Source organism: Streptopelia decaocto, assembly GCF_964273445.1.
Source record: "Streptopelia decaocto genome assembly, chromosome: 14".
NCBI lineage: Eukaryota > Metazoa > Chordata > Aves > Columbiformes > Columbidae > Streptopelia > Streptopelia decaocto.
In genome coordinates, this window is record NC_138669.1 from 8,349,958 (window position 1) to 8,376,469 (window position 26,512).

The following is a 26,512-nucleotide window of genomic DNA, read 5'->3' on the forward strand; positions in this document are numbered from 1 at the left end:
CTTGCTTAAGTCCCGTTGGGGGGATTTAAGTGGGCTGGCTGTTTTGCACAGGTCCTTCCCAAGTTCAGATGTACCCTGCACGTGTGAAAGAAGCAGCACATGCCCAGGCAGCCTCATGTGCGGCTCTGTGGTGTGTGGCCGGGGGGTTGAAAGGGACAGGGACAATTGGATTGTTGACAGCAATGCTGTATGTTGCTGACAGGAGGCTGTGAAGTCGTGGACAGATTTAGCCTGTCCAACATGCAGTGGTGGTTCGTGGAAGGGAGAGATTTGGGGAGTTTTTTCTCTTTTATCTCAAGCAAAGTTTATTGTAGGAATTTTTGAGCCAAAGCGCATGTTCCTCCTGCAGCCCTTGGGCATCATGACTTATTGTTCTGCCTTGAACACTGTCATCAACCCTTTGAGTGTTCCCCAGCTGCGGCTCCGCTCTGCTGCACACATTGCTCTTACCGAATCATCTGTTAGAGGTGCTGATCTCCAGGGACCTCTCCAGAAAACACATTTTGCAGAATTCCCCCATGAAAATTATCCATCTATTAATAACAGCATGTAGTGAGGTGCCACGTGGTTCAGGGAAGAGGGCTTGATTCATTCATTCACAATTCCTCACATTCATTTTTCACAACTCGAGCACACATCCCTCCTGAGTGCAGAGGCACAGAGCTATACAATTAAATCAATCAGATCCATGGTTTTTTAAATACTTCGTATCGCGCAGGAGAGTCTGAGTCATTTTCCAGGCACACTGTTATTAGCGCAGAGGTCTGCTGGCAATGTTGGCCTCCTGGGGCTCAACAATCTATTTTGCTGTAACTGGAAATCTGCAGTCAGAGCAGAGGATTGTGTCACCCACTGCGGGTGAGCACCCAGGGGACATGGTCACTCCGTTCCATCAGCAGCCATGAGAAACCAGGACTCCCAAATGGAACCGACTGGAGGCAGATTAAAACCATTGAAGGTCACTACTGTATTGGTGGGGCCAACAGCTTGAGTCAAACCTGGCTCATGGGTTTCGGATGCAGGAGGAGAGCGATGGAGATGGATGTGCCAGTGGAGAGCAGCAGTGGTCCAAAGTATGAATGCAATTAGAATTTTTCATATATATATTTTTCTTACATGTATAACACACGTAGGGAATGGTACCTCCAAGGATTTTCTGAGACATACTAAATAGGAGGGGGAAGATGAGCTCAGGAGAACACATAGTCCCAAAAATGCAGCAGCTGGTCTTTAGGGGGATGTGGTGAGTGTGACGATGAACTCCAAAGAGCCCTGGTCCCCCTGGCTGTGCTGATTTAGGAGAGGATTTACCAGGGGTGAACTGTGGTAGGATCCTTTGGACAAGGTCCTTGGGTTAGAGCCTGTTCTGGAGAGAGGGGACAGTAAGCTCTGGATTTACTCATCATCCTCCCAGTCCTCCAGAGACCCCCCTGATCCCCTGTCTCTTGGATTCCCATTCACACCCTGCTTAGGCTGGAAAAATGTGTTCAGAAATTTCTGGTGCCTTATCTTAATACTAGCAGTTCCTCCAACTGAAAGGCTGTTCTTCTGGTTCCCAGCCTAAATATATTCATGACCTGTTTATCTTTGCTTGATTTTGGGCCATGATTTTGCACAAAATATAACACCCAGCCCACATATGTACTTTAAAGTGCTGTCTCATATCAGATGCTTAGACCAAATCCTGCAGTTCCTGCTTGTAGAAAAATCTCGATGACTTCGGTGGCTCTATTCCCATCATAATATTGGAATAAGGACTCACAGGCTTGGTCCACTGCAGACCAGCTCCTTATTCCAGCAACCCCTGACTGCTCAGACATGTAACCACACAGCCCAGGGCTTTTTAAGGTAGAGCAGGAGCTCCGGGAGCAAAACGAGCATGAGTTGAGCATTGGAGAGTCGGAGTAACACTTGACATTCGTGCAATAATGCTGTTGTAAATGCAAAACTGCCTGTCTTCCCATTTGTCCGGGGGTTGCAGAAGACTGGAGCGTGCTTTGGCCCAGAACTTAAAGCAAGACTGTGATGAGTCCAGCCTTTCTCCAAAACAGCATCCCTGTGTATGAATTAGGAGCATCTCCAGTCAAAACAGAGCTCAGGCTCCTTCTGTGCCCCCTCTGCAGGGATTCCCTCGGTGCAGGGAAGGGGGAGCAAAGGTTGTTCTGGGTTATACCCAGGCCCTACTTTTTGTAGAAATGATGCTGATGTGCCACCCGTTTTAGTGTCAGATTCCTTGAAACACAGCAACATGCCCACTGTACTCATATGCTGCGAGCTAGTTCTCTTGTCAGATGAAGATGAAAGCTCCCCAGCACTAACAGCAGCGACATTCAAACCGCTAAATTCAGCTTTGAAGTTAGCAACCCAGTAAGCTATGGAGGCTGCTTCATCCTGCGCTGACTCAGTGGGACGATTTACATCCCACAGCTGCTTTTACAAGGAAAATATGAAAAAAAAATATGTTTTTAAAAACCAATCTTGGGTTCTAGAGAATTGTTTGCAGCAAGCCTAGCGAGGTTTCCATGCCCACTTATCCCTTGGCTTATTTGATGAGCTTGCCAGTAGGAAGGATTTTAATTCCCTTTTATCCCAAAATATTTGTTCCACAGCTGTGATATGAGATGATTCTGCCAAACAATTTAGGCTCAAAATCTGACCTATATTGAATAGCATAAGATACTCAGGATATTCTTGGGATTTTAAGGGGAGAGTTTATATTTCACTGTAGGCTTTTAAATGGAAGCCCACAAGAAAACATTGTCTATGTTTCCTATCCTAATCCTATTATTATTATTATTAAATATTATTAATAATATTAGACAAGTGTTGATGTCCTGCTTGAAACAGTTTCCAAAAAAAAAAATAAAGGATCTTATGAAACAGCCATATGGAAAGGCATAGAACCTGTGTGTGTTTTACAGGACAGTTTCAAAATCTCTCTTTTATTCAGTGCCCATATTTCAAGTTGTATCATCAGACATTAGTTTGCTGTTATAAACTGCAAGCAATATTAAGAGTTGTCACGTAGCTTCTTTAAACATATTTTTCAAAAGAATTGACCATTCTAAGGGTCCTGTGTTGCAAATACATTAATACGTTTAATTATAAACATCTTAGTAGTCCTTCATTAATGGTAAATTGGGTCTGATCTGCCCGAGTCTATGGGCAAAATCCTGCTCGGATTTTGCAGCACACGAGGTGGGAAGCACAGGAGTCTGCAAGGGCCATTTCGGTTTCAGAGGAACATTGAGGCCATCAGCACCCACATCTTGCTTCGTCACCAGAGGCTCCGTCACACCCAGCAAAGCTCCCAAACCTCCTCTGCCAGGCCCTGTGGCACAGACACCGTCACTGCACATCAGCGTCCTCTGAGGACAGTGGAAAGGGCAGAGCTTTCTGACTTGGCAAGCGGTCAGAGCATCATCCCTGGGTGCGGTAGACATTGGTTCAACTGCCTAAGGGATATGTTTATTCCGTGCACTATAAACACACCAGTCCGGGAAGCGGCATGCTGCGCAGAAATGCCTTGAGTCACTTTGTGGATATAAATACTAAGTTTATGCTCTCCCAAATCCGGGTCTGCTTTGCCCATATACGGTCCACGATCAGTGCTGCCTTGGCTTTGCTTCAGGGGCCAGGAGACATGTGGATTCATCCCTCCGCGGGGGTTTTGGGGGCTGCCAGTGAGTCACAGGGCTGCGCATGGGTATCCATGCCACACACAGGGATCTGCGCCCTCAGGTCCGTGCCGGCCCCGCAAACTGGATGGCTGGGTCCCAGACTGCCGGGCTGGAGCATGAGGAACAACCATCTTCATCTGCTTTTGTAGGAGCAGTCGGATGCACACAACCGCCTGCTGATGGTTTTAGCAGATGTGTCCTCCCTGCGTGCAGGAAGGCCAGGAGACCTTGGGAACGGGTGACCACTGGAGTCACTGGGGGTTTGGGTGGGGAGACGGGGGGAAGTTTTTAAAAAGTCATATGAAGACACATGGCGGGTGTTTGTGTGGGGACATGGTGGGTGGGGACTCGGTGGGATTGTGGCTGTGGTAGGGAGTACCTGAGGGAGGAAGGGGCTGTTTGCATGACAGCCTCGGAGAGAAGGTCAGGGAGGGGTGTCCCGGGCCGCGGCCAGCCCGGCTACCGGGGCAGCCCCTCCCGGCCTGGCGGGGGCACCACCGAGCTGCCCGGGCCCACGGAGCCGTTGTGCTCCGGCGCTAGGACCCAGCCGAGCCTCACCGGTCGGCGAGGAGAGGGTGGGGCTACCCGTGATGACAATCCGAGCCAATAAGCGCTGGGCCGCTGCCGGACTCATTTACATCCCGGCGCGACGCATCCAATGAGCGTGCGAGTTGCCGGCCGCGCTGCGCTCGCCGCCTCCCCGCCCGGGCGGCCGAGGCGGTCGCGGCTCATTCGGAGAATGGCCGCGGCCACGGCGTGCGGCTCCCCGCCTCCCCGCCCGCCCCGCGAGCAGCAGCCGCCGCCGCGGAAGCGGGGCGACTCCCGGCGGCGACAGGCCGCCCTCTTCTTCCTCAACAACATCTCTCTGGACGGCCGACCGCCCTGCCCGCCTGCCGACAAACAGCCGTCGCCCGCCGGCCCGGGCGAGGGGGAAGAGGCGGCGGCGGAGCCGGCCGGAGCGCCCCCGCGCCTGCTGTCCCTGCCGCCCGCCTGCCAGTCGCCTCCCGCCCTGCTGCTGCCCGGCGTCCCCCCTCTCGCCACCGCCGGAGCTAATAGGGAGGCGGACCCCCCCCGCGGGGGCATCTTCCTGCCGCAGCTGCTGGGCGGCCCGCTGTGCCCGCCGGCGCCGCCCGCCCTGCCGGGGATGCTGGTGCCCGCCAAGCCGGGCGCCCCGGGGCTGCTGAGCCCCACGCAGAGCGCGGCGGGCGGCGGCTTCACGCTGGAGGCGCAGCGGCAGAGGTGAGTGAGGGGACGGGGCACGCTGGGCCAGCCCGCACACCCTCCGCCCCCGCCGGCGGGGCCGTCCTGACCCCGCGGGCCGTGGGAAGCGGCGGGACCCCCCGGGGCCCTGGGAAGAGACGGACTTTCCCAGGGCCCTCGGCCGGCCGGCGGCTCCGGGGCGTGGGGAGCGGAGGTTGGGAAACGGCTGCCCGCAGGGGAGAGCGGCCCTGGCAGGCGGCGCCGGCCTCGGGAGGGAGCACCTGGCCCGGGGAGATTCGGCCTTGCAGGAGCCGGGGAGCGCTGCCGCTGGATGTGCGGCTGCCTGCGCGGAGGATTGCCCAGCTGGCGGGAGCGCCTGGTGAGGGGGATTTGCAGAGTATTTCACTTGCTGAGTCTCTGGCTGCAGTTCTGCCGTATCCTGAACCCTGCCTCCTGCTTTTCCCGAGCTCGGTTTTTGCATTTTTCCGTTTACAGATGAAGCCGATGGAGTCATTGCTCAGTAGGACTCTTCCTCGGTGCAATGGCCACAGTGCTGGTGTAGAGCCTTCTAATCTCTGCTGCTTGTCTGTGCAGTAACTCTAGATATTAATAAACGCTTTTACGCTGGGAACTTTGAGTCAGCCTCAGGGAGGATGTTCTGGCCTTCAGTGCAGGATTACCATCGCATTTCCAAGGGACTTCTGTCAGCCTGACAGTGTAGGTTTTCTAGTCGACTGGAAGGTGGGCCCTCGCTCAGGTCTTGGGGATTTGAGCTCTGAAGGAACTCTTTTCAGGCCGTTCCTTGCATAAACAGCTTTGTAAAGTGAGCTGGCCCTTTAAGCTTGCAGATAGGCAGAGCAGTATCAAAGTCTCTGTGGTCTTTGTAGTGTCTTCCAGAGCTTTGTTAGTGAGCTGAAATAGAGATGTTGTCTGTGCTTTAAAGCTGGGGAGCTTTGCTAATGCCCTAATGGGTGTTACCTTTCAGTATACATCTCACAGTGGAGATGTTCTGAGTATCCTAAGGAAATGTCTCCTTGGAGGGTCAAGTGAATTTAAAGAGAAGTAGCTGTTGGTCAGTCCTCTTGTGTGTCATCCCTACTGGGTATTTTCCTTCTTGAACTGTCATTTGCCACCCATTGCTTTTCTTCTTGTAATGGAAGAGGTCTTTCTGTACTTCTTCCAGAAACTGAAGCTGGGGGTGCTCGATGGATGCCCTGTGTGCACAGGTTGCGCTGTAGTGTACTGCTTGTTGAGCAGGAAAGCCTGAAGCAAGGGAGTTGCTGTGGCACAGCTCCTTCCTAGCACCCTTGGTCCACAAAAGCCAGACCAGTAGCTGCTGTCCAATTAGTTTAATTGCTTTAATATTGTAGATAGAGCTCTTGAAGGCAAGTTTTGCATCAAGTGTGTGACATTCGGTGCGCCTGTATATACTGAGTTCTGGGCTGATGGAGTTTGTGTAAATGGTTCAATCCTTTCCCCTTCCCATGTCTAAGTCAGTAGGATACTAAGAAAATGTTCCTAGGATCATCTCATATGATGTCCTTCTTGCTTCTTTCCTTGGCATCTCACTTTAGTTGTTATGTTCCATTATAGTAACTCTAATCAATCCACCTGAAAAGAATGATAAATCAGAAATAAAAGGTAGAGATAAGTGTGAGGAGTGAGGGAATAAAAGAGCTTGTGTCTGAGTAATGACAGAACAGACCATGAATTTTCAGCTTGGAAGAGGTGACTGAAAGGGTATATTGTATGGCATTAATCATTTTGTATACCACTTATGAGGGTGATTTGGAGTGAGAGTTCATCTATTTTTTGTCTTTAAAGAAGAAAAGAGTGGAGAACATCTGCCAAAGCTATCGGGCAGAAGATCCACATTTTCTGATGCAAGGACAGTTTTACGCTGCCTGTGGGGATGTGCTAGACCCAAGGCGTCTGCTCCCAGCCACACTGGGCACAGGAGTGGGTAAGATGGACCATCCCTCTGTAATTGCAATTTCACATGCGACTTGGAGCACTTTATTATTTTCTCTGGATGGTTCCGTGGCTTGCTCTGCATTGAGCATCCCTTCATCCTTGCGGGATGGCGGTGTCTCCTCTTGTTGCAAATACACGAGGAACAGTTCAGGGACTTTTCTGTGGGACAGTGGTGCTTATGCTGTTTCCATTTCTGTGTATGATGTGCTGTTTGAAAAATAAGGTTCAGAAATCAACAAATGGTTGCAAAATGGGTTTCCTTTCATTTGGACTCAGGAATCTGGGCATCCCTGTGCCATACAGTGATGTTGCTACACTCCAGATAGGTTAACTGTGCATCGTGCAAACATACAGGCGTACGAAGTCATCAGAGGGAAGTGGGAGGCGAAATCCGCGCTGTGACTCTGGACATCTAATCTGTGGTGCCCACTTAAGGCAGCTGTTTCCTCTGAGTCCTTTTTTAGTCACTGTCACAAGCTGCTTCGAATCGCCCTCGGTGGAGCCTCCTGTAAACACAGCAGGAACACGGGCTGAGGGGTCTCTAGATTTGCTCCATCTGTGTTTGGTGAGCAGTGCTGTGCCTGGTGATTTCATCACGCTGGGGCTTGCCCTGATCCATGGAGATGGTTTTATCTACAACTGATGGTTTCACTGGGCAGAGTTTTATTGCAAAACTTGATCTTGTTCAACGTGCTTGCGAAGTTGCAAGAAGGTGATGAGAGCGGCAGCACAGATGTGACGGCACCTCTGCTACAGCTCGTGCTTATTTATTAGCAACAGGTGGGATCTTTGGTAGAGCCCAAGGAATGGGTGATCTGCTCAGCTGACACAAGGTGGAGTTTCTCAGTTGCTCTGGAGCTGTCAGGTCCTTTAGGATGGAAACTTTGGCAGTTTGTGCTCCCACGGAGGCACCGTTCAATCTGTTTCATTGTGCTGCTGGCTGAGTGTTATGAGCTTAATGACTTTAACCTTTTACTTTTGTTTTCCTAAGGAATGTTCTGTTTACAGGATCTGAAATTACAACTGTGTTATTATACTAGCTTGCTTAATCTGCCTGCCATGCCTTCTCCTTTTCCATCTTGCCCCATTCTTTTGTTCTTTCAAAGAACAAGCCTCACAAAAAGCAGTGGAGGGTGGCAGCAAACAGCGAACAAACCGGCATTCACAGATTTTTAATGAATTTCTGCAGCTGGGTCTGAAACTGGTAGAGCTTTCTGAGGAAACACAGATAACAGAGCCCCGAAAATAGCCAGGTTATGAGAGCAGGAAGAATGGGAACAACAGACCAGAATGTCAATGCTGCTTGTGCTTCTGAGGTTTCCCTACAGTGCAATGTAAAGCAGCTGGTTTTGCCATATATTTGATGCATTTTGCTGGGCCTAAGAATAAATAGAGACTGAATTATATGCATCTGATGCTGTAATGTCCTTGGTGTTCAGTGGTCAGGGAGCCAAACACTCAGGTTTGTGGTTGCTGATAAATCAGAAATGACTGAGCTAATTTAGATCATTTTAAGGGTGGGAGTTTAAATAGCAGTTGATAACAGCAACACTTTGGACCAACTCTGCTTTTAAGTGTTAATTGGATGCCAGATTGCTGACATAGGTGTAAGCAAATTAGTTTCTTGGGTGGAATGGCAGGAATGCTTGGTCAGACTTTTATGCTTATGATGGTTAATGTGTTGTTTTGTTCTGTCAGCTTAGCTGCTGCTTTCACTTTGAGAACTATAAATATTTACCAAAAAAATTGCCTTACTTTTAATTTCTAAGCCTTATTTGGAATAACTTGAGCACACATGGTGCTTTTTAGGAAGCAGCAAGATCTGTCAGAGCCTGTGAGCTTTGATCCTTCAGGTCACAGAAGAGCAGACTGGGATGTGCTGCTCAGGGCTGAAAATGAACATATTCGAAACCTGAACTTTACTTAAAGGTCAGCTGAAAAGTTAAGGCTGCAGTTTCCTCCTTGGCACACACAGTTTGCTTCGGCAGTTTTCTCTTGTATTTGCAACTGCAGGTGAATTACGTGGGTCCAGTATTAAATGTTTGTAATTTATAGCTGCCTGTAGTATTTGTTATCTGGCATTCCCAGCCAGGTACATTAATCAGAAGTCAATTGTATGCCTAGCAGGAGACTTGGAGATCAGAAATTGCATGTCTTGGTATCCTGCACACCTCTGCTAAACACTGCTAACACCGAGGTTGACATCTTCATTTAGAAGAGTCCAGAGGCTTTTAAAGTAATGTGGATCTCCAGGCAGGAGGAGTCTGTACAGAATTAACTGTAATTGCAGTTATTTCACCAGCTTTTCACAGCAGTGGGTTTGGGGATGCTGCGGGTTTGGGGATGCTCTGGAAGTGCCATTTCCACCTTTTCCTTTGCTCCAGCTCCCAGTTCCTCTGAGCAGGAGGTGATGAGGGTTGTTGGAATGATACTGTCTTGCTTCTTCAAGTCAACAAGTCATCAGCAGAGGGGAAAATGCTACCAAATGCAGGTCAAAAGCCAAATAGCTCAATTTCAGAGAGGAATTGGTGGGGTCCCGTTTGAGACCTCCAGTAAGCAAGTCCCATAGGAGTCTTATGATCAGTGAGAAGGACATGTTTAGGTTCTTGGTGATCCTTACCGTGACTTTGCTGAGCCTCAAACTCCTTGACAATTGCAGAGACGTGGGCTGCCCAGACTTACATGTGCTTTGCCAACCAGACAGCTGCCTCACTTGGCTGTAGGTGAAGCTTCTTCAGGGCTGTTGTGTGCTCTTGGCATTGTGGCTGAACCAGTTCAGAAGAGTTCCCAGCGGTGGTGAGCTGTTTCTACAAGCTTCTGTGAACTGTGGGATGAGGCAAGGAGGGAAAGATCTTTGCTTTCCCTTTTCAAGAGTAGTTCTGAGCTACAGATGGATTCTTCTCTGGGTTTGGGTATGGTTGGTTTGCTTTAGAAGCAGGCGGGGGGAAGGTAGAGGGAGAGGAAGAGACTCTTGCATAATTCTCTTTTTATTTTTTAATTTCCTGCTGTATTTGTTTGAGTTATTAAATCTTGAAGACCTAACCTCAGTTGTCCCGTGTTTCTCCTTTTCCCATCTGTCACCCAGTTAAAGCTGTGGGGCTGTCAGACTGAGCGAGCTTGCAGATGCTTGTGAGCCTTCTTTTGAAGGCTGTTCTGAAGTCTTCTGGCTCTGTAGTTGGAGTTTAAAAATGAAAAATCTGACATGCACACAAGCATAATGAAATTTGGATTATTTAATGAGGACGAGGTATTGTTGTTAAGCAGGTGACTGCAGATGGAGGGTGCTCAGCTAAAGCCACTCACACTTGCTATTCAAATGCAAAGCTTTAAGTTCCTAACCTTTGGTTTATAGCTGTTGTGTGTATAATTAACTGTAAATTATTATAGTATGACCTCTGAAAAAAGATGTTAAATGAGAACCTTTGACTGTTCTCATAAGTGCAAATGAAGCATTTCATGAGATATCCCTCTGATTCCTGAGATGTATCGAGTCTTTAACACACAAAGTTTGCTGCCAGCTGACCCCGCTGCCTGAGGCTGAGATCCCGGGGGTCTGAATACCCCGAATGTGCAGCCACCTTCTGCTGGGAGCGTCCCTCCTGGGCCAGCTTGGGCTCCGTGTGCTGCTGCCCAGCTCAGCCCAGCATCCAGAGCTGCCTCTGAGCTGGGCAGATGTTTGCCACCCGCAGCACAGGCTGAACTGCGGCTGGTCAGAGCGGTTCCCTCACCAGTACGGACAGATTTGCACTTGCTCTGTTGTGGTTGCTGCAATTTAAGCATAAAATTTTGCACTGCTGAGGCTACAGCCTTTTGATTGTGGGCTGGAGGAGATGAGTGATGTGGTGGTGGGAAGAAACAAGTGCCCATAAAAACACTCTAAACTGTCTTTGACAGGGTTTCCTCCAGTCACCTGTTTTTTATTCTCCTTCTCAGTTAGAAGCTTCTCTCTTTTTTTTCTTCCTTCATTTATTTTCTTTTTTTTTTTTTAAAGCTGATCGCTTTTATTCTAATAAGGTACATGATGAAATGACAGCATCAGAATCATCTTTCGGGAAAGTGCATGAATATTTCTAGCGTAATGCCCACAGGGTTATCAAGGACACGCTTCACATTCACTCACCTGATTCAGTCAGCGGCTCAGTGCTTGGTGAGCAGAGCACAAAGCGCAGAGGGAAGCAGGTTGGTGAGCTCAGAACATCTCCGCAAACTGGTAGGAATCTGGAGAAATGTGGTTAGTGGTTGTGTCCTGGCCAGCACATCTAGTTTGCCTTGTGAGAAGCAGCAGGGATTTTAGGAGTGGGCTTTAGAAGTGGGCTCAGGGCAGAGCAAACCTTACATCTGCTTTGGTGGCTCTGTTGCAACAGATGGCTTTCATAATCCTTACTGGAAGGCATTGTTTTATCCTTAGATTGTCTAAACACTCTTAGCACCAAAACAATGTGATTTATGAAGGGCAATGAATACAAAGCTCGTCTCTTAGTAGAATTACGTCTTAATCATATGTGGTTGTGAATCAGCAGTGAAGCAGCAGCTGCTGTGAAGAGCGTCTAATTTCTTTCCTTGTTAGTGTTTAAAACTCTCCAGGCTTAGTGAGCTTCCCACTTACTCTGCCTCCACCTTCACTCAAATTATGCTTCATTTCTGTTCCTTCTCTCCTGTGCTATACGGCGTGTGCCACATTATTTTCCTTACACGTGGCCGAGTGCAGGATTTTCTCCTGGCTGCTGGGGACCTGCAGGAAAGCCCCTGGGACCCCTTCAGTTTTGCAAACAAACCTTGACTAAGAGCACAAAGGTGGAGGAATTGGGCCTCCTCCCTCATCCTGAGGTCTCACAGAGGGACCTGCTCTGAAGCATTGAGTTCTTCCCATGCTCATGTGGCTAATTTGGGTTTTCTCTTTAAAATGAAGATTACTGGAGGAATAACTTAAACTAACCCTGCTGTGGGACTTGTATTTACTTTCTGGCAGTCTGATACTTAAACAAATGTCAGAACAAACTCTCAGGATGATGGCCTGCGATCCAAACGGCACATTTGCGGTGCCATAAAACAGTGAGTAGTTGATTTTTAAAGAAGGACCACTTGGCTGTACGCTTACTATCATTTATGCAGGGTGTCTTCTCTGCCTCTCGTTGAACATCAGAACTGAAACCATCTGTCCATGAAAACAGCTTGTTCAGTGCTGGGCACTTCATGGTGTAGGTTCTTTGTTGAAGTCATTTGTTTCACCAAATAAGTGGTTTTGATGGTGATTTAGTATAAACGTGGTCTCTGACTCGTTTTGGTGTTAATTACTGAGAGCTTGCTGCTACCGGTGAGCTGCACTCAGTGTGCTTGTGAGCTGGAACTCGTTAACGTGAGCGCTGGGGTGGGAAGATGTGGGGCACGGGGACGAGCTCAGGGATGCTCACACTCCGAGATGCAAGCCTGGAAACAATAAATGGCTCCTGGGCTGCGTGAGTAATGGCTGTTGTGGAAAATTAAGCTTAAAAACTGGAACTGTTTTTCTTAATCCCTCGACGCCAGTATTTCACGTAGCCTAACTGAAGTGCAGTTCATATTGGATTGCTGGCTTGCCCGTGAGAAAGGAAAGCTATACAGCTTAATCTTTAAAATATGTCTTGGCAAAACAAATCTGACAGGTATGTCTTCCTATTGTAAACAGGATTTGGGATCTGGATTTCTTGTGCAAATTACCTTTGACAGTTGTTACTAAGCTAGTGCTTCCCAAAAACAATAAATTATTTTTGTCTTTGTTATATTAATAACTCAACCCCTTGACAGCTGTGATTATACCAAGGCATGTAAAGGACCTTACAAAGGGGCATCTGTCTTAAAATAAAACTCTTTCCAGGGAGAAATAAGAAACCAAAATCTATCAGCCCCTAATTTTACATGGTAATTAGAAATCCTTGGCCTCCCGCATTCTGCCCATCTATAATATTAACAGTGCATATGGCTGAAGAGCAACAGAGGTCATGAGCCTGGCTGCTGCTGTGAGCGCGGAGCCCGGGGCTGCGTGCTGTGAACTGCAGAACGGCGATGGATTCTGTTCTAGGGTTGCATGGATGTGGCTCCGTGTGACAAAAATCAGTCCCCTGCCCAGAGGCCTCAGATCGTGTCACTGTCTGGCTTTGGCAGAGTCTTGGGAGGCTCGTGTTGCTCAGTGATCCTGGGAGTGATGAGGATGAGAAGTCAGGGCAGAAGATGAAGTCGAGCTGCTGTGTTGGTGAGAACAGCCGGATGCTGATTGAACTCTGGGTGTGTGCTGGGCTCAGAGTGCAAACCTGTCCGTGCAACAGGTGGGGGTTAACTGGGTTGCTGGGGAGAATCCCGGTAAGGTTTTAGAAAGAAGAAAAATAAAGAAGAAATTAGCAGAAATGTAGGAACCAGAAGGGCAAAACAGACAAAAGCTTCAAAACAGCCAAATGGCAGCTGCACGCAGTGGCTTAACATCAGTGACCGCTGCAATTTAGAGACTGATATTAGAAGTTAAAATGATGTTGACGAGGGCTGTTGCAAAGCGTGGGAGTGCTGAGCAGGGACACGAAGGGCTGTCCCTTGGAGCACACAGAGGCCCAGGAGCAGGTGTGGACAAGGCTGGCGTGTGCCTGAAGCCACATCTGATAGCACAGGGTTAATATCTCTTTTGCATTCTACTTATTATCTCCCAAAGAATGGCCATCTTTGACGTTTCCAACTACCTTCAGACTTCACCCTGGTCCTCGTGGGTGCCTGCAGGTAGCCCAGCCCGTGGGCAGGAAGGGGAAAATTACTCTTGGCAAGCTGTCGGAAAGGTCACTGCTCTTTCATCTGGAGCTGCGACCTAACCAGCTTTTTCCATTCAATTAATAAGACAGGACACGCAGGGATTACCGGTGCTATACATAGGTTGTTCTTAGCTGTGTCCTGTTCTGCTGGGAACACTTGAGAGCTGTGTCAGCCCCAGGGACAGGGATCCTGAGTGTTTCTTGTCTATTGTTTGCCCCCTGGCCAGAGCAGAAGAGGATGACTCCAGAGCTGGAAGCTCTCAGAAGTTGGGGTTTCCCCAGTGGGAAATCCATCAGAAAGGATAAACGTGCGGGCTGGCTGCTGCTTCCCAGGATGGGAGTCAAAATGCAGCTCTGGACTTAGTTTTATGGGGTTCTACCTGAACACAAGGGCTTTTGTGGGCTTCTAAAAGTGCATGTTTAGCTCCCCAGGGATTCGGCAGCGGGTTTGGATTGCGTGTGTCCATGCGTGCACGTGGAGATAAGATGAGGCGTAATCCAGAATTCCTGTGTGTGATAGCCCCTTATCTCGGAGCATGTGCCGCACTTGTTTTCTCTCTGTGGGTCCCTCGGAGATTCTGGCTGTGTAAACACAGTTGCTGGTTTTAAGGTTCAAGTCCTGGGAGGGTCTTGCTTTACTGGCTCCTAAATTAGTGGGGGAAAGCACCCACAAGTGAGCTCTTGGCCAAGGACATAGCAGCAAGAAAACCCCCTAGAAATAGTCAAGGAAATAGCGGGTATTGGCTAACAAGTGTTTGGACTTTCTTTAGGATGCTGTTGAAATTACACAGAACTCATTAACGCTTTAACATTGGATACTTTGATTTCTAGTTATCAAGTAGCATGTCGCTAAGGATGTGTGTAAGGTAACATACACCATGTGTGTAACTTTTAGTATTCTGGTTTAGTATTTAGGTTGCACTTGGCAACAAATGCTTTGTGTAAACTACTTAAAATCCTTTGAATTCCAGTGGGTCAGAGCACAAGCAAGAAGTGTTATCCCAGGTGAAGCTGCTTTGCACAGGATAAGTGACTCAGCGTCTTTTTGTCATCAAAACCAGGAGCTGCTGGAATGATACTGTGCTGCTTGTTGTTGGAATATGGATTAGCTGCATGAGGAGAGCATTCAAACTAAAAAAATGAGTGTATTTATTAATATATATATATAAGTGCAGACTACTCAAAAAGTGTGAAATGTTGCAATGCACTCCAAGTACTGTGCTACCTAATAAAGAAGTTCTGTACATGAGTGGTAATAAGGAATCCAGCAAGACTCTCCTGGGCTGCAGTGGGGAGCTGTTTCTATAAAACATCAGTGTGAGCACAAAAACTGTTCCAAGTGCTCTAACTGGATTAGTGAGAGATCTTTCTGTACGCCTTGTTTTGAGATTTGAGAGAAAGTGTCTTGCTTGGCATCTGGGATTCCTCCAAGGTGACAGCTTCACTTGAGAACAGAAAATATTCTTTACAGGCGTAGCTAAAAATGAAGTTTCCTGTTGGCAGAGTGGGGATGAGTCATCGTGGTTTGGGGAGGAGGGGCAGCATCTTCCCTTCCCTGCAGCAGGTTTTGACTTCTAGATGTGCTCTTAGAGCAGCAGGTTGGGGTGACTGTCACCCTTGTCCCCGTTACTGAGAAAACGACGTGATGTTCAGCAGGTGTAACGCTCCGGACGGGTCCCATGGGCAGCTGGAGTTAATGGTGAAGGTCTTGCCATGTCTCTCCCAGTCCACCCAGTTACTGACACCAGCATCCTTTTACAGAACGATGTGCTTTTTTTCATACCAATGCCGATTATCATTGGCCTGAGCTGTGTTTTCCCTTTGCTCTCTACACATGGCATCTTCATCTGCATCTCGCCAGGTCTCCCCAGGAGGGCAGGAGGACTCTGGGTGTTACCAACTGCGTTCGTGCCAGGAGGTTTGAGATTTGCCTTCACATTTCATGAAGGTTTTTTGGTTTTTATCCCAGGTTAGATGCCAAAGTACACTGGAGAGCTGTGTATATGTGAAAGCATTAAAATTTCCTGTGCAGTTCTTGCTGAAAAGCAAAATATATATATATAAATAATAATTTTAAAACTGAAGTGCAGATGAAGGGCGTTGAAGCTGTGCCAGGAATGTTTTCCAGTAGCACCCTTAGTGCTGTTGATTTGTAGGAGGCAGTCTCTGGCAATTCTGAAGCTGTTAGTCCTGTGGGAGGATTTACCTCTCTTGTGTTTACAGAAAGGAGCACTAATTTTTCATCCTCCTACCTGTTTGAGCTGTGATCTTTTTTTCTTTTAAGAAATTCACAATTCATTTGGAAATCTATACCAACAAAGAATTACTTGACTTTGACAATTGTCATGTATCCTACTTTGTCAAAGTTTACTTTTTTTTCTTTCTTAAATGTAATATCCTATTATTGTTACACTAACTCGCCTGATTCCTACTATTATTCTCCTTGCATCTTCCCTTCTGGGATTTCAGATGGGTACCGAGTACTCTTTGCTTTCCCTAATAGCCCTCTCTGTTGTTTTCCAGAGAGATCTGTCAATTTTATTGAGCTATCTCGGTCTGTCGCCTCCTGCAGCTGGACACAGCTGTGTTCTGAATAGAGAACATACACAGATGTTCACTCATCATCCAGATATATCTGTATCTGTCCACAGACTGATAGGAAATTACTTATTCCCCTGCCTTGATGAGGGGGTTGCGCTTTTTGTGATATTTCTTGTAGGATTTTAAATGAGTATTTGAAAGCTTTTTAGGTGTTGAAGTTATAGGTAGGTGTTCTTATACGTTGAAGATAGTGAATGCTCGTTAATGCAGTTGGCGTATGTACTGTAGGGATCCTGGAGGGGGAGACAAGTTCTTGGCCTTTTTAGGAACTCGAAACTCTTGGTTAAACATTCTTCCAATAGCAACAAAAAAATCCAGAAAACCTGCCATTTGTCCTAAGAGCTCATAGATCTGTTGCAGTTCATAAACTCAGAGGCCATGAACTAATACTGTTCACTCTTCATGGTGTTGTACATTTTACAGAAGGCGTTTTATCTCCCAGCGCTGCTCTCTAGACTTTTTAGAAGACGTAGTGGAATATGCCAGTGTACGAAGGTACTTGTATTTTCAAAAGCAGCATTAATCTCAACTCGTTGCATGCAGTCCTCTCCTCCCTCCACCCTCTTCCACGCCAATATGAGGTCCTGCATGCTAGTGCTGCCATCTGATCATACAACTGGCAGGACTGTTTTCAGAGCTCTTAACAGTTTTTGTTGGGTTTTTTCTATAATTGCAGAACCAAGCATATATCTGGGTCTCCAAGACACAAAAGTTTGAAGAAGATGCACTTCATCAAGAACATGAGGCAGTACGACACCAAGAACAGCAGGTAAGTTGTGGAGATCCAGGTGCCTCCTGGGCTCAGGTGCAATAGGATGTGCTCAGAAGTAGATTGTAGTTCAACACAATTAGCCATTTAATTAGGGGATGTCCTTGGGCTCTTGGTAATTTCATACCGACATCTATCAAAGGCGGTAGGTGCTCATATCTGCTACATCTGCAGCAATATTGTGATGGTTCTGCCATCCTGCTCCAAGGAGGTTAAATCATTCTCCTCCTTATCTCCGGCACATAGAAATATTAGAGCTGAGGGGGGTGTAAGGAGGATGGTTTGATTTAGCCAAATTCTTAGCTCGTATTTGCTGGGCAGAAGGGGGAGCTGCGTTCATATTTATTATTGAGGTGTGAAACTTCATCTAAATTGAAAATAATATCTATATCTTTTCATGAGGTTTATGTAAAAATGACATAAATATAGGTATATATTTAAAGACTGGGATCTCCTCTGAGAAGCTCTCAAGGTGATGGCGGTTCCTGAACGCTGAGGTTTGATGCAGAGCTCAACTTTAAGGATCTGCAGAGTCAGAATGAAACCTCTGCTTTCTGGAACCATAAAATCCATAGCAGTATCTGTGTAATTTACAGAACAATTTAAGAGTTCTGTGTTTGTGCTCCACAAAAAGCTGTGTTGTAACTTCTGCATCTTAATTTTGATCCTGATCTTTTCCCGTCTGCTTACAGGATAGTGTTAATCTGTGCTAAACGAACACTGTGTGTGGCTTTTTCTATCCTACCTTATGGGGAGAGTTTACGGATCAGGTGAGTTGTCTTTAATGGTTTTGTGAAATGCCTGGTCTGTTGTTTGCAAAAGATCTTATTTTCAAATGTTTATGGTTGGTGTAGGTCTCCTGTTTTGAAGCAGGTGAACTTACTTAGCTTATGGCTTATATGTAAGGACAAGAGCTTGTTATCAGAGCAGGAAAATCAGACATTGCCACAGTGTGAAAGTGTCCAAACTCCAAGAGAAAAACAGTGGAAAAGTAAACTTTTCTTCAGATATTTATTCACAATTAAAGCACTCCAGTCCTGTGAAATCCCTGAAACCAACTCTGAACAGATGATGTGGTTTGTAGGACTTCCTATGCTCCTAAAATGATCAGAAATCAACTGTCTTTCGTCCAACAAACCATTTTTTTCAGCATAAAAGCCTACAGAGCATCAGAGAAGGATGCTGCCACCTTCACTGGAAACCCTTCAAGGTTTTATAGTGAAATTCCATCTCAGGAAATTTAGAACGCTTTTGGGTTTTTTTTTCAGCTCTCCTAAGCCATGAATGTCACTGTTTGCAGTCTGAGAAAAACAGCAGCAGTTTACACTGATATTGCTTTCAGTGTGTGTTCTACGTTTTTGTATAGAACTGTCAGTATGATCACTTACGGGAAATGAAACCACTCACTGGATTTCTCTGCAGCTTTGCTTTGTGGAGTCAAAGTTGATTCTGTGAAAGTCTATGATCTACAAGTATACCATAGAAAATACTGAGTTTTGTTCTAATCCACTTTTGGCAAAACAATTGTGTTGTCACTTCTGTCCTGTATGTAACTTATGGAGGAAGGAAACGGATGTTTAGTGGTGGGAATTGTATTGTATGTAAATACACTTGCTGCAAAAATAGTTGATGGGAAAATATTCTCTCACTTCATAGAAAAGCAGCGAGGTCACTGGAGCTATTTTAGAGCAGTTCTGAGCGCTGTTGTTCTGCATGTAAGCTGGCAATGCAGTTCTTCAACTGAAAGCTGCTTTTTCGCATTGGAATATAGGTGACAAAGCTGCGTGCAGAGTTCTGCTCACAGCCCTGATTCTGAATTTGAGCTTGTGTGCACAAGGGTTGGAAAATTGTAGTTGAAAAGGCAAGTTTCTAATCCTGGAAAACTAGTTAATATAAGTCATATTGGCTGTTAAGTGTTTGAGCATTAGAGTGTTATAAATGGTATGGTCTTGTGCGTAAAGACTGTATTAAAAGTTTGCTTTTAAGATGTATATTGGTACAGATTTGAGTTAAAATGAGGCTAAATCTGATTCTTCAGTTAATTGACATCTCTAAATTTTGAAAGAAATACTTTAATTAAGGCTTTCTTGGAGATGGGGTTGAGGGATGCACTGTTCTCACACAGAACTCTGACCTGGCAGCGTTGGCTGTAGGTAGTGGGTGGACTCTGGTGTTTGTCATAGAGGAGCCTGGGCTTATGCTGCATTTTCCAATACTGCCTTTTCTTATCCGCATTTAGCGATCTAAAAATGGAAGGACAGAAGCAACGACATCCTTCTGGGGGAGTTTCAGTCTCCACTGAGATGGTGCTTGGACTGGAAGGTGTAGAGCTGGGTGCTGATGGCAAGGTAAGGAGTTTCTTTTTTGGTCTCTTGATCTGCAATGCCAATGGCCAAACAGCTGACTGGAGCTGCAGGCAGCAGAACCATTTCATGCTGGGGCAGATCCCTTCATTTATGCAGTACTTTGCCATCTGTGAAGCGAAAGCTGTAACTTTTTGGAGCAGTTGAAGTTTGTTTTGTTCTTTAAACTTTGAACTGTTTGGCCTGTGATAAAACTGCTTCCGAGGAGGCTGTTGGAGGCCGTGATCGCTTCTGCTTCTGTTTTTGGGGAACTGATTTAATTCTGGTACCTCAGGCAACATGTGAGTGATGTTTTGAGAGAAACATGGGTGAAATTTATACCTCTTTAGTTAAATTTATGCACTACCAGAATTTTACTGATGTGATTTTTTTTTTTTTTTTCCCCTTCTCTTTGCCATCCCACAAAATCTGTTACAACACTTGCACACTGCATCATGGAAGCAAGGCGTTCCTCAGTCAACTTTTTTCTTTCTTCCTGTCTCACATTTTCAAGGCCCCCACTCCCAAATACAAATTCCAGGGGTCTCTGAGCTGGGAAATCATAAATGTCTGGAAATAAGGTTTTCAATAAATTTTCTTTTGAAACTACTACAACTTTCTCTTCTTTAAGGTTGTCTCCTATGCAAAATTCTTGTATCCCACCAATGCCCTAGTTGTCCGCAAAGCCGACAGCCATTGTGTTGTTCCCTCATGTCGAGCTAGTGCTTCACGGAGTCTTCCTGGATCAAGATATAAACCTGTGACAGGAAAAACGATACCAGCAGGGACAGACATTGGTAAGGACAGCGGCCAGCCTTGTCATTGCTGCGCACACAGCAGAAAATGTTTTCTGAAACAATTGCAAGTGATAAAGTGTGTTATTTAGGAAGGATGTGCTGCAGCTGGAAGGAGACTGGTTTTAGTGCAGCCTAGTAAAGCAGGCTTGTTAATGAAGCATGAGGTTGAGGACTAAGACTTGAACACACTCCTTATATCCTCCATATATCTGGCCTAGTTCTGTTCACACAATTCAAGGAGCACAATGCCATTTCCTTGGAAATGCAAAGTTTCATATTACTCAACAAGCAACATTTGGTGTAGGTTGGTACAGGTGATTCTCCCGGTCTTCTAGCACTGTAACAATGTATGAGTCAAAGAGCTTGTGACAGCAATCCCTAGCTGTCTGCTAGATAATAGGTGAAAGAATTCAGTCTCGTGCAGTTGTTCTCTGTGCATATTTGTGGATGACAAACTGTTGGTTTGCTCTAAGTCTAAAATGGTTGGTCAGGCACATGCTGGAGAAAGAGCTTGTGGGGGTTTTTAATAATTCTAATACCTGACTGGTGCATTCATGGAATGCAAACAGGTGACTGTAGCTGCAGTTTGCCTGTGCCACGGGGTCTGCCAACACACTTAATGTTTGCTGTTTGAAAATTTTTTTAAGAGGAAATGGAATTTAAAGCTCTGTCTGTTTTGCTTTCCTCATCCACTCAGGAAGTGAAGCTGGGGACGCTGCAGAGTATGATCCAAATCTTCTGGATGATCCTCAGTGGCCCTGTGGAAAACATAAACGTGTGCTCATCTTTGCCTCTTACATGGTGAGTGACTGGCATACCTGAACAGGGGAGTGAGAGCGTGCCTGGAACGTCCTCCTATAAGTAACTTCCTCAAGGAAGAAAACTTCCAGTAGGAAGAAAAGGTTGTGGCTTTTTGTTAATTGATTAAGAAAAATACAAATATTTGGGTTTGTACACTCAGCTTGTTGAGGACCAACCTCACATGTATCTCCATATTGTCATTTGCTTCTTGTAACCATTCACTTACTATTTTTTTAAGATTGTCTGTGGTTGAGATTCAACATGTTCTGTAACTTAGGACATTATAGAAATGTTAAACTCGGGTTTGCCTTTGCATTAGTGTCTTTGGAAGACTTGGCTGTTAGTACTGTTCACAAGAGAAATGGTAAATTTTGCCTTTTGTGTTTCAGACTACAGTCATAGAATATGTGAAACCCTCGGACCTTAAAAAGGATATGAATGAAACCTTTAGAGAGAAGTTTCCTCATATCAAGTTGACACTGAGCAAAATTAGAAGGTAAGAGACAAGCATCAAATAACAAGAACATCTTCTGTGCTGTACAAGGCTGCTTTTATCTTCCACTTGTGTGGAGCAAATACTAGATCTATTAATAGTATATATGATTAAACACTAATCTTTCTGTTGCCAGTTGAGCTGAGTGTAGGATGACAACCCCGTACAGGAATCTTTAGGATGATGAGAAAGGGTAACAGTTGGTTTTCATAGTTCAGTCTAAAAGGGTTTTGTTTCACCAACTGTGGTGGACTAACATTCATAGCCAATTAACAGTGGAGCAGCATTAGCCTTGAAACAAATATTGTAACCTGCTTGGCTGGCTGTAGTGCAGTCCTGCTCTGAGTTGTCTTTCTGGACCCCTGGGCTATTCCCTCCTTTCAATTACCAGGCTCACTGATGACCATGAACTCTAATAAGATTATAGGATAAAGAAGAACATTAGGTCTGGGGAGTTGTAAGAAAGAAAAGCATTTCATGAAGGCAGGACTATGCCACACTGAATTCCTCGTTTTCCTGGAAATGTATCTGGCTGCTCATCAGCGAGATGCAGTATTGCACTTCCCAGGAGCTGTAGTCCTTCCAGTATCACAGTTAATGCAGTCGGGGCCTTCTGAAACAGCCAGCTTAACCATGACTCTGCTGAATCACCAGAGCTCTGTGTAACTCTCAGTGCTGAGCAGACACTCAGGCAGAGTCTGTGTGCTGCCGGCATCCTGCATACTCCTCTGTAGCTGCTTTGAGTGGTGTCCTTGCACAGAGAGCTTCCTGCAGGTGCAGCACGGATGGCAGCCCTGAGGGGCAGCACACACCGTAAAGTCTGCTTTAGTGCCGAAGTGAAAGGCCAGCTGTTTTGGGAAGGGTGTAAACCAGTCTGCCTTCCCCCGCAGACCTGGTTCCTCCATGAGGTGGGGAGCAGACAGGCCTCATTGCAGCAACTGCTGTGACACATACGGCTTTGATGTGGTGTTCTGTAGGTCAGGGGTGTTCGGTCTTACGAATCACAAACCAGTTTGGGAGCCCATAGGCAACCACCCAGGAGTAGCCTGTGTGTCAGTGAGGTCGCCAAGCCCCTGGGGTTTATGGGCAGGTGGAGAGCTGTTCTCCCACAGCAGGTGTTGTCAGCAGGGTTAAATCTGTGCATCAGCTCCAGCTTGCTGCCAGCTGGGCTTCTCCACTCTGGGATAATCCACATCACAGTTTTCCAAAGAGGAGCCTTGCCCAGATGCTCTTCTGAGTTCCCAGGCTGCAGTATTTCTACAGCATTTCATAAAAGCCATTGTGTTTGAGAAGGTGTCCTCTTTTCCTGTTCCCAGTTTAAAGAGAGAGATGCGGAACCTGAGTGAAGAGTGCAATCTGGAGCCGGTTACCGTCTCCATGGCTTATGTTTACTTTGAGAAGCTCGTCCTCCAAGGCAAACTCAACAAACAGAACCGCAAACTGTGCGCTGGTGCTTGTGTTCTGCTCGCAGCCAAGATCAGCAGCGATCTCAGGAAACATGAAGTTAAACACCTTATAGATGTAAGTAGAGGAGATTTGTTTCAGGTGTTGTCAAAACCCTCTATTCCATAGAACAAGACAAGGATTAAAGCCAAGATTTGCAGCAGTGTATGTTTGCATTTAAGACCAGCCCTTTCAGTCAGTTTTATGTCTCATTAGGGCTCTTCCATGATTTTTCTTTATTTTAATTCATTACACTGCACCAGTCAGGTAGTTTTAATGTCCTACTGATCCTACAGCGAGGTTATTTTTACATTGACTGCTTCTCAGGCAAACATACGTAGCTGTTGTGTGGGTGTCACAGCTGAGCTGATAAGCTGGTTTACTTGTCTGATCCTTGGCAACACCTTTGATTCTGTAGGTGCAGCCCTGACTGTGCATCACTGACTCCTATTTTATGCTGACTTAATTTAACAGTGCATATCACTGACTCCTTTTTTATGCTGACGTAATTTAACAGTGCATTGGTATCTTGTGGATTAACTCGTTCTTTCTCTCCCTCTCTTTTTTAATAACTATCATAGAAACTAGAAGAGCGATTCAGATTCAACAGAAGAGATCTCATCGGTTTTGAATTCACCGTCCTTGTAGCTTTGGAACTGGCTCTCTATCTTCCTGAAAACCAAGTTTTACCTCATTACAGACGGCTCACGCAACAGTCGTAACCAAAGCCGCATTGCAGCTGACAGCCAACAGTGCTGGGGACGTCACTGAGCGCTGGGGACATCGCCACTGGCCTTTCTGCGCTGCTGTGCACATCCTGCCACAGCTGCGGCGCAGTTTGGAGCCTGTGGGCTGTGATTGAACTGTCGAGGTGTGTTTTATGGACACGTGTGCCAAGCCTGGGGGATGGTACGAGAACAGTCATTGATATTTTCTTCGGACATTTAAAGCACAAATATTCACCTGTCAGCTGTCATGGCTGCTTATTATTCCTTATTTATCTTTTTGGTTTTACTAAAACTGTTCTTCCCTATGAAGAATACTATGGTATTGTTTCCTTTTTTTTTTTTTATGCTTTTATTGTATTCCTTGAAACTAAAGGAAGCGTCACTTCCATTCCAGTGCACCATGAAGTTCAGATGTTTCCAAGAATCCTCTCGCATTTTTACATTAATGAAATGCATACTTTATTTTTTTAAAGATGTGCCTAAAACTGGCTGGTCTGGTACCAGTGCTTTTTAAGTTAGTTATGTTATTTAGTGAGGAATCACGAATTTGTATAGCCATTTATTCTTTACCTGCATTGGCCTTGCGTATAAGGAAAACAATTCCAGTATATCTGCACTAATGATACACAGGGCATCTATTCTCTACTATACTGTAGGTCTATAAGTAGCAAAATTGAAACTACTCTGTTCCAATTTAGTTAACTATTAATACTTTAAGAACATTTATTTTAAAAGGAAGGATTGTTTGAAAATGTGTTATGAAGTACCACGTGTTGAACAAGGTAGTTGCAGCAAAGTGATTGCCATCCTAATTCACTCTTCAGTGGGAGATTAGCCCTGGACTAAGAGCAATTTTCTGTCAAATGTATAATGATTTTTATCTGTTTCAGTGTTTGTAGTCTGAAATAAGCACCTTTTTAGTACGACTGTATTATATATGGTCTTACATGCTCTGAGCAAATACCTAAGTCAGTAGAGCTGCTGCTGCCAAACTAAGCCAATGAAACAAAGCATGCTCAATATTTAAAATGCTTTATTTTATTTGTTTTCACTCTGTTCCAAGCATTGCATCACTGTGGTGGTCCTCATAAAACTGGCATTTGTTGCACATCTGAACAGCCACTTTAAATGGCTGGTGCCCAGCAGTGCTCTGATGCTTACGCAGAGGTTAAATAACTTCTCTGACCATTGGTTATTCCTTCATTTATTTTTAAAATGTCCGTGTTGGGAATGAACTCTTGATTTTATGCGGAACCTCCTGTGATATTGGCTCTAGGGTTTATTTTCTGAAGCAATATTGGGGTACAAGTAACTGTGTCCATTTGCAAGGAACAAAACTGATGCTTGGCTATTACGACTGAGAAATTTGTAATTTGAGTTTGACTCCTAAGTGAAATACTAGACCTTGGACTGAGGTGAGAGACCTGCTATCCAATATGTAAAGTAATGTAAATTCCTGTTCCTTGTATTAAGTGTTGGTTGTAGCCAAAACCAAAGCTGAATCTTTGTGCTTCAGCTGTGTTTTATCTGAAGCTAATTTGGCTTCATTAGAATTGCAGCAAACTTTACTGGAGCCCTTTCCTCTTTAGGGCTCAAAATGTATTTTTTTGTATATCGTAATTAGAGTCACTATGAAATCCTTTGTAACTGTGTTCAGCTGTATGTAGCTTCAAGTTATTTGTGTAAAATTCAATATGCTTGTGACTTCTCTCTAACACGGAAGGGCTTTCCAGTCTCCATAAGTGAGATAGTAGCTCGTAAGTTAGACAAGCTTGCCAGTTATCTTCCAAAAGGTTTAAAAAATTGCCTACTAGTTAAACTTTCTACTGAATATAACTGTCTTTGCATGCAAGAAATAGTGACATACTAAACATCTAGTGTATAATGACCTTCAAATTAGTAGAGAGAAGTGGCCCACCACTTCCTAAAGAAGTAGAACTGAGCAAAGAAATTTCTTACAAGGTATCTCGAGAACTAGTAAAACGCTTAGGTTAGTATGAATAAGAAATTGTCTTTCTCTGGGAACCTCTTTGTTTAGTGTATGAAGAGTTTTCTGTAATGAAATTAACTTTCCTTTCTCACCATCTAAGGAAAAAAAATACACTTTGGTTTGCAACACTTTGCGGTCTCTATTCAGTGGAAGCTTGTCTAGCTGCAGTGGGTATCAGGCTGGAGTTATACTCCCTGAAGTTACAGTTTCTCATTATAAACCGGCAAGCTTTTGTTTTCTTTTTCAGAAGAACAAGTTAGGATAAGGAGCACTAAATTACAGGATGCTTTATGTTATCTAAAGGTTACTCTAAACGTCAGCTTGGGCACGTGCAGTGTTCCTGAGCATAAAAAGCTGCTTGGAGCACAGGCCAAAACCAACCTGGTGTAGCAAACACCGGGCCGGTGTCTCTGGCAGAGCGCGGGTTTGGGGCCGATGCCGTCCCGTGGCATTGGTCTGTGCCTCGTACATCGGAGTCTGTGCAGAAACAGCCCTTCTGCAGGGATGTGGTAACTTGTGTCTGTCTATGTGTTGATTTTTCTGTTTCTGGAGCATAGCTTGCAGTCTTGTGTTGGAATCTATTTTCACCTAAAAGCTGCCACCGTGTGGCAAAGGACTATTACTACCTTGTCCATTAATAAACTGGGACCCAAAATATTAATAATATGCTGGCCTGACATTTTCCCAGCCCAACTCCTCTTGCTTTGCAGAGAAGCACTGGTTTATGCCAAGGGTGTTTCTGGCGCTGTGTACAGATGCTGGAGAACTCTCTGGAGAAGAGGCTGTTGTACCTTGTCACGTCAACAATACTGGGTTTGTCTTACTCCATTATTTAAAGGTCTTTGTAGCCCATTCCGTATTTTCCCCATGAACTTGTGAGGTTAAGACGCTGTGAAATAAACACTGTTTTGATACATGTTTTGT

At 45.5% G+C, this 26,512-nt stretch overlaps 1 protein-coding gene across 2 annotated transcripts; it reads left to right on the forward strand.

Moving 5' to 3' along the window:
* Nucleotides 1-4,419: 4,419 nt before the first annotated feature.
* CABLES2 (Cdk5 and Abl enzyme substrate 2) lies at nucleotides 4,420-26,512 on the forward strand (the record flags this gene model as incomplete). Of its 2 annotated transcripts, XM_082065085.1 has the most annotated exons (10): nucleotides 4,420-4,919; nucleotides 16,649-16,720; nucleotides 16,902-16,994; nucleotides 17,687-17,764; nucleotides 19,234-19,342; nucleotides 19,968-20,133; nucleotides 20,831-20,934; nucleotides 21,324-21,430; nucleotides 22,744-22,948; nucleotides 23,452-26,512. In XM_082065085.1, the coding sequence occupies 10 exons, from the start codon at nucleotides 4,420-4,422 to the stop codon at nucleotides 23,590-23,592; spliced, it is 1,575 nt and encodes a 524-aa protein (XP_081921211.1). In that variant the 3' UTR covers nucleotides 23,593-26,512. The 2 variants fall into 2 exon arrangements, with proteins under 2 accessions (XP_081921211.1, XP_081921212.1); XM_082065086.1 differs by lacking the exon at nucleotides 16,649-16,720.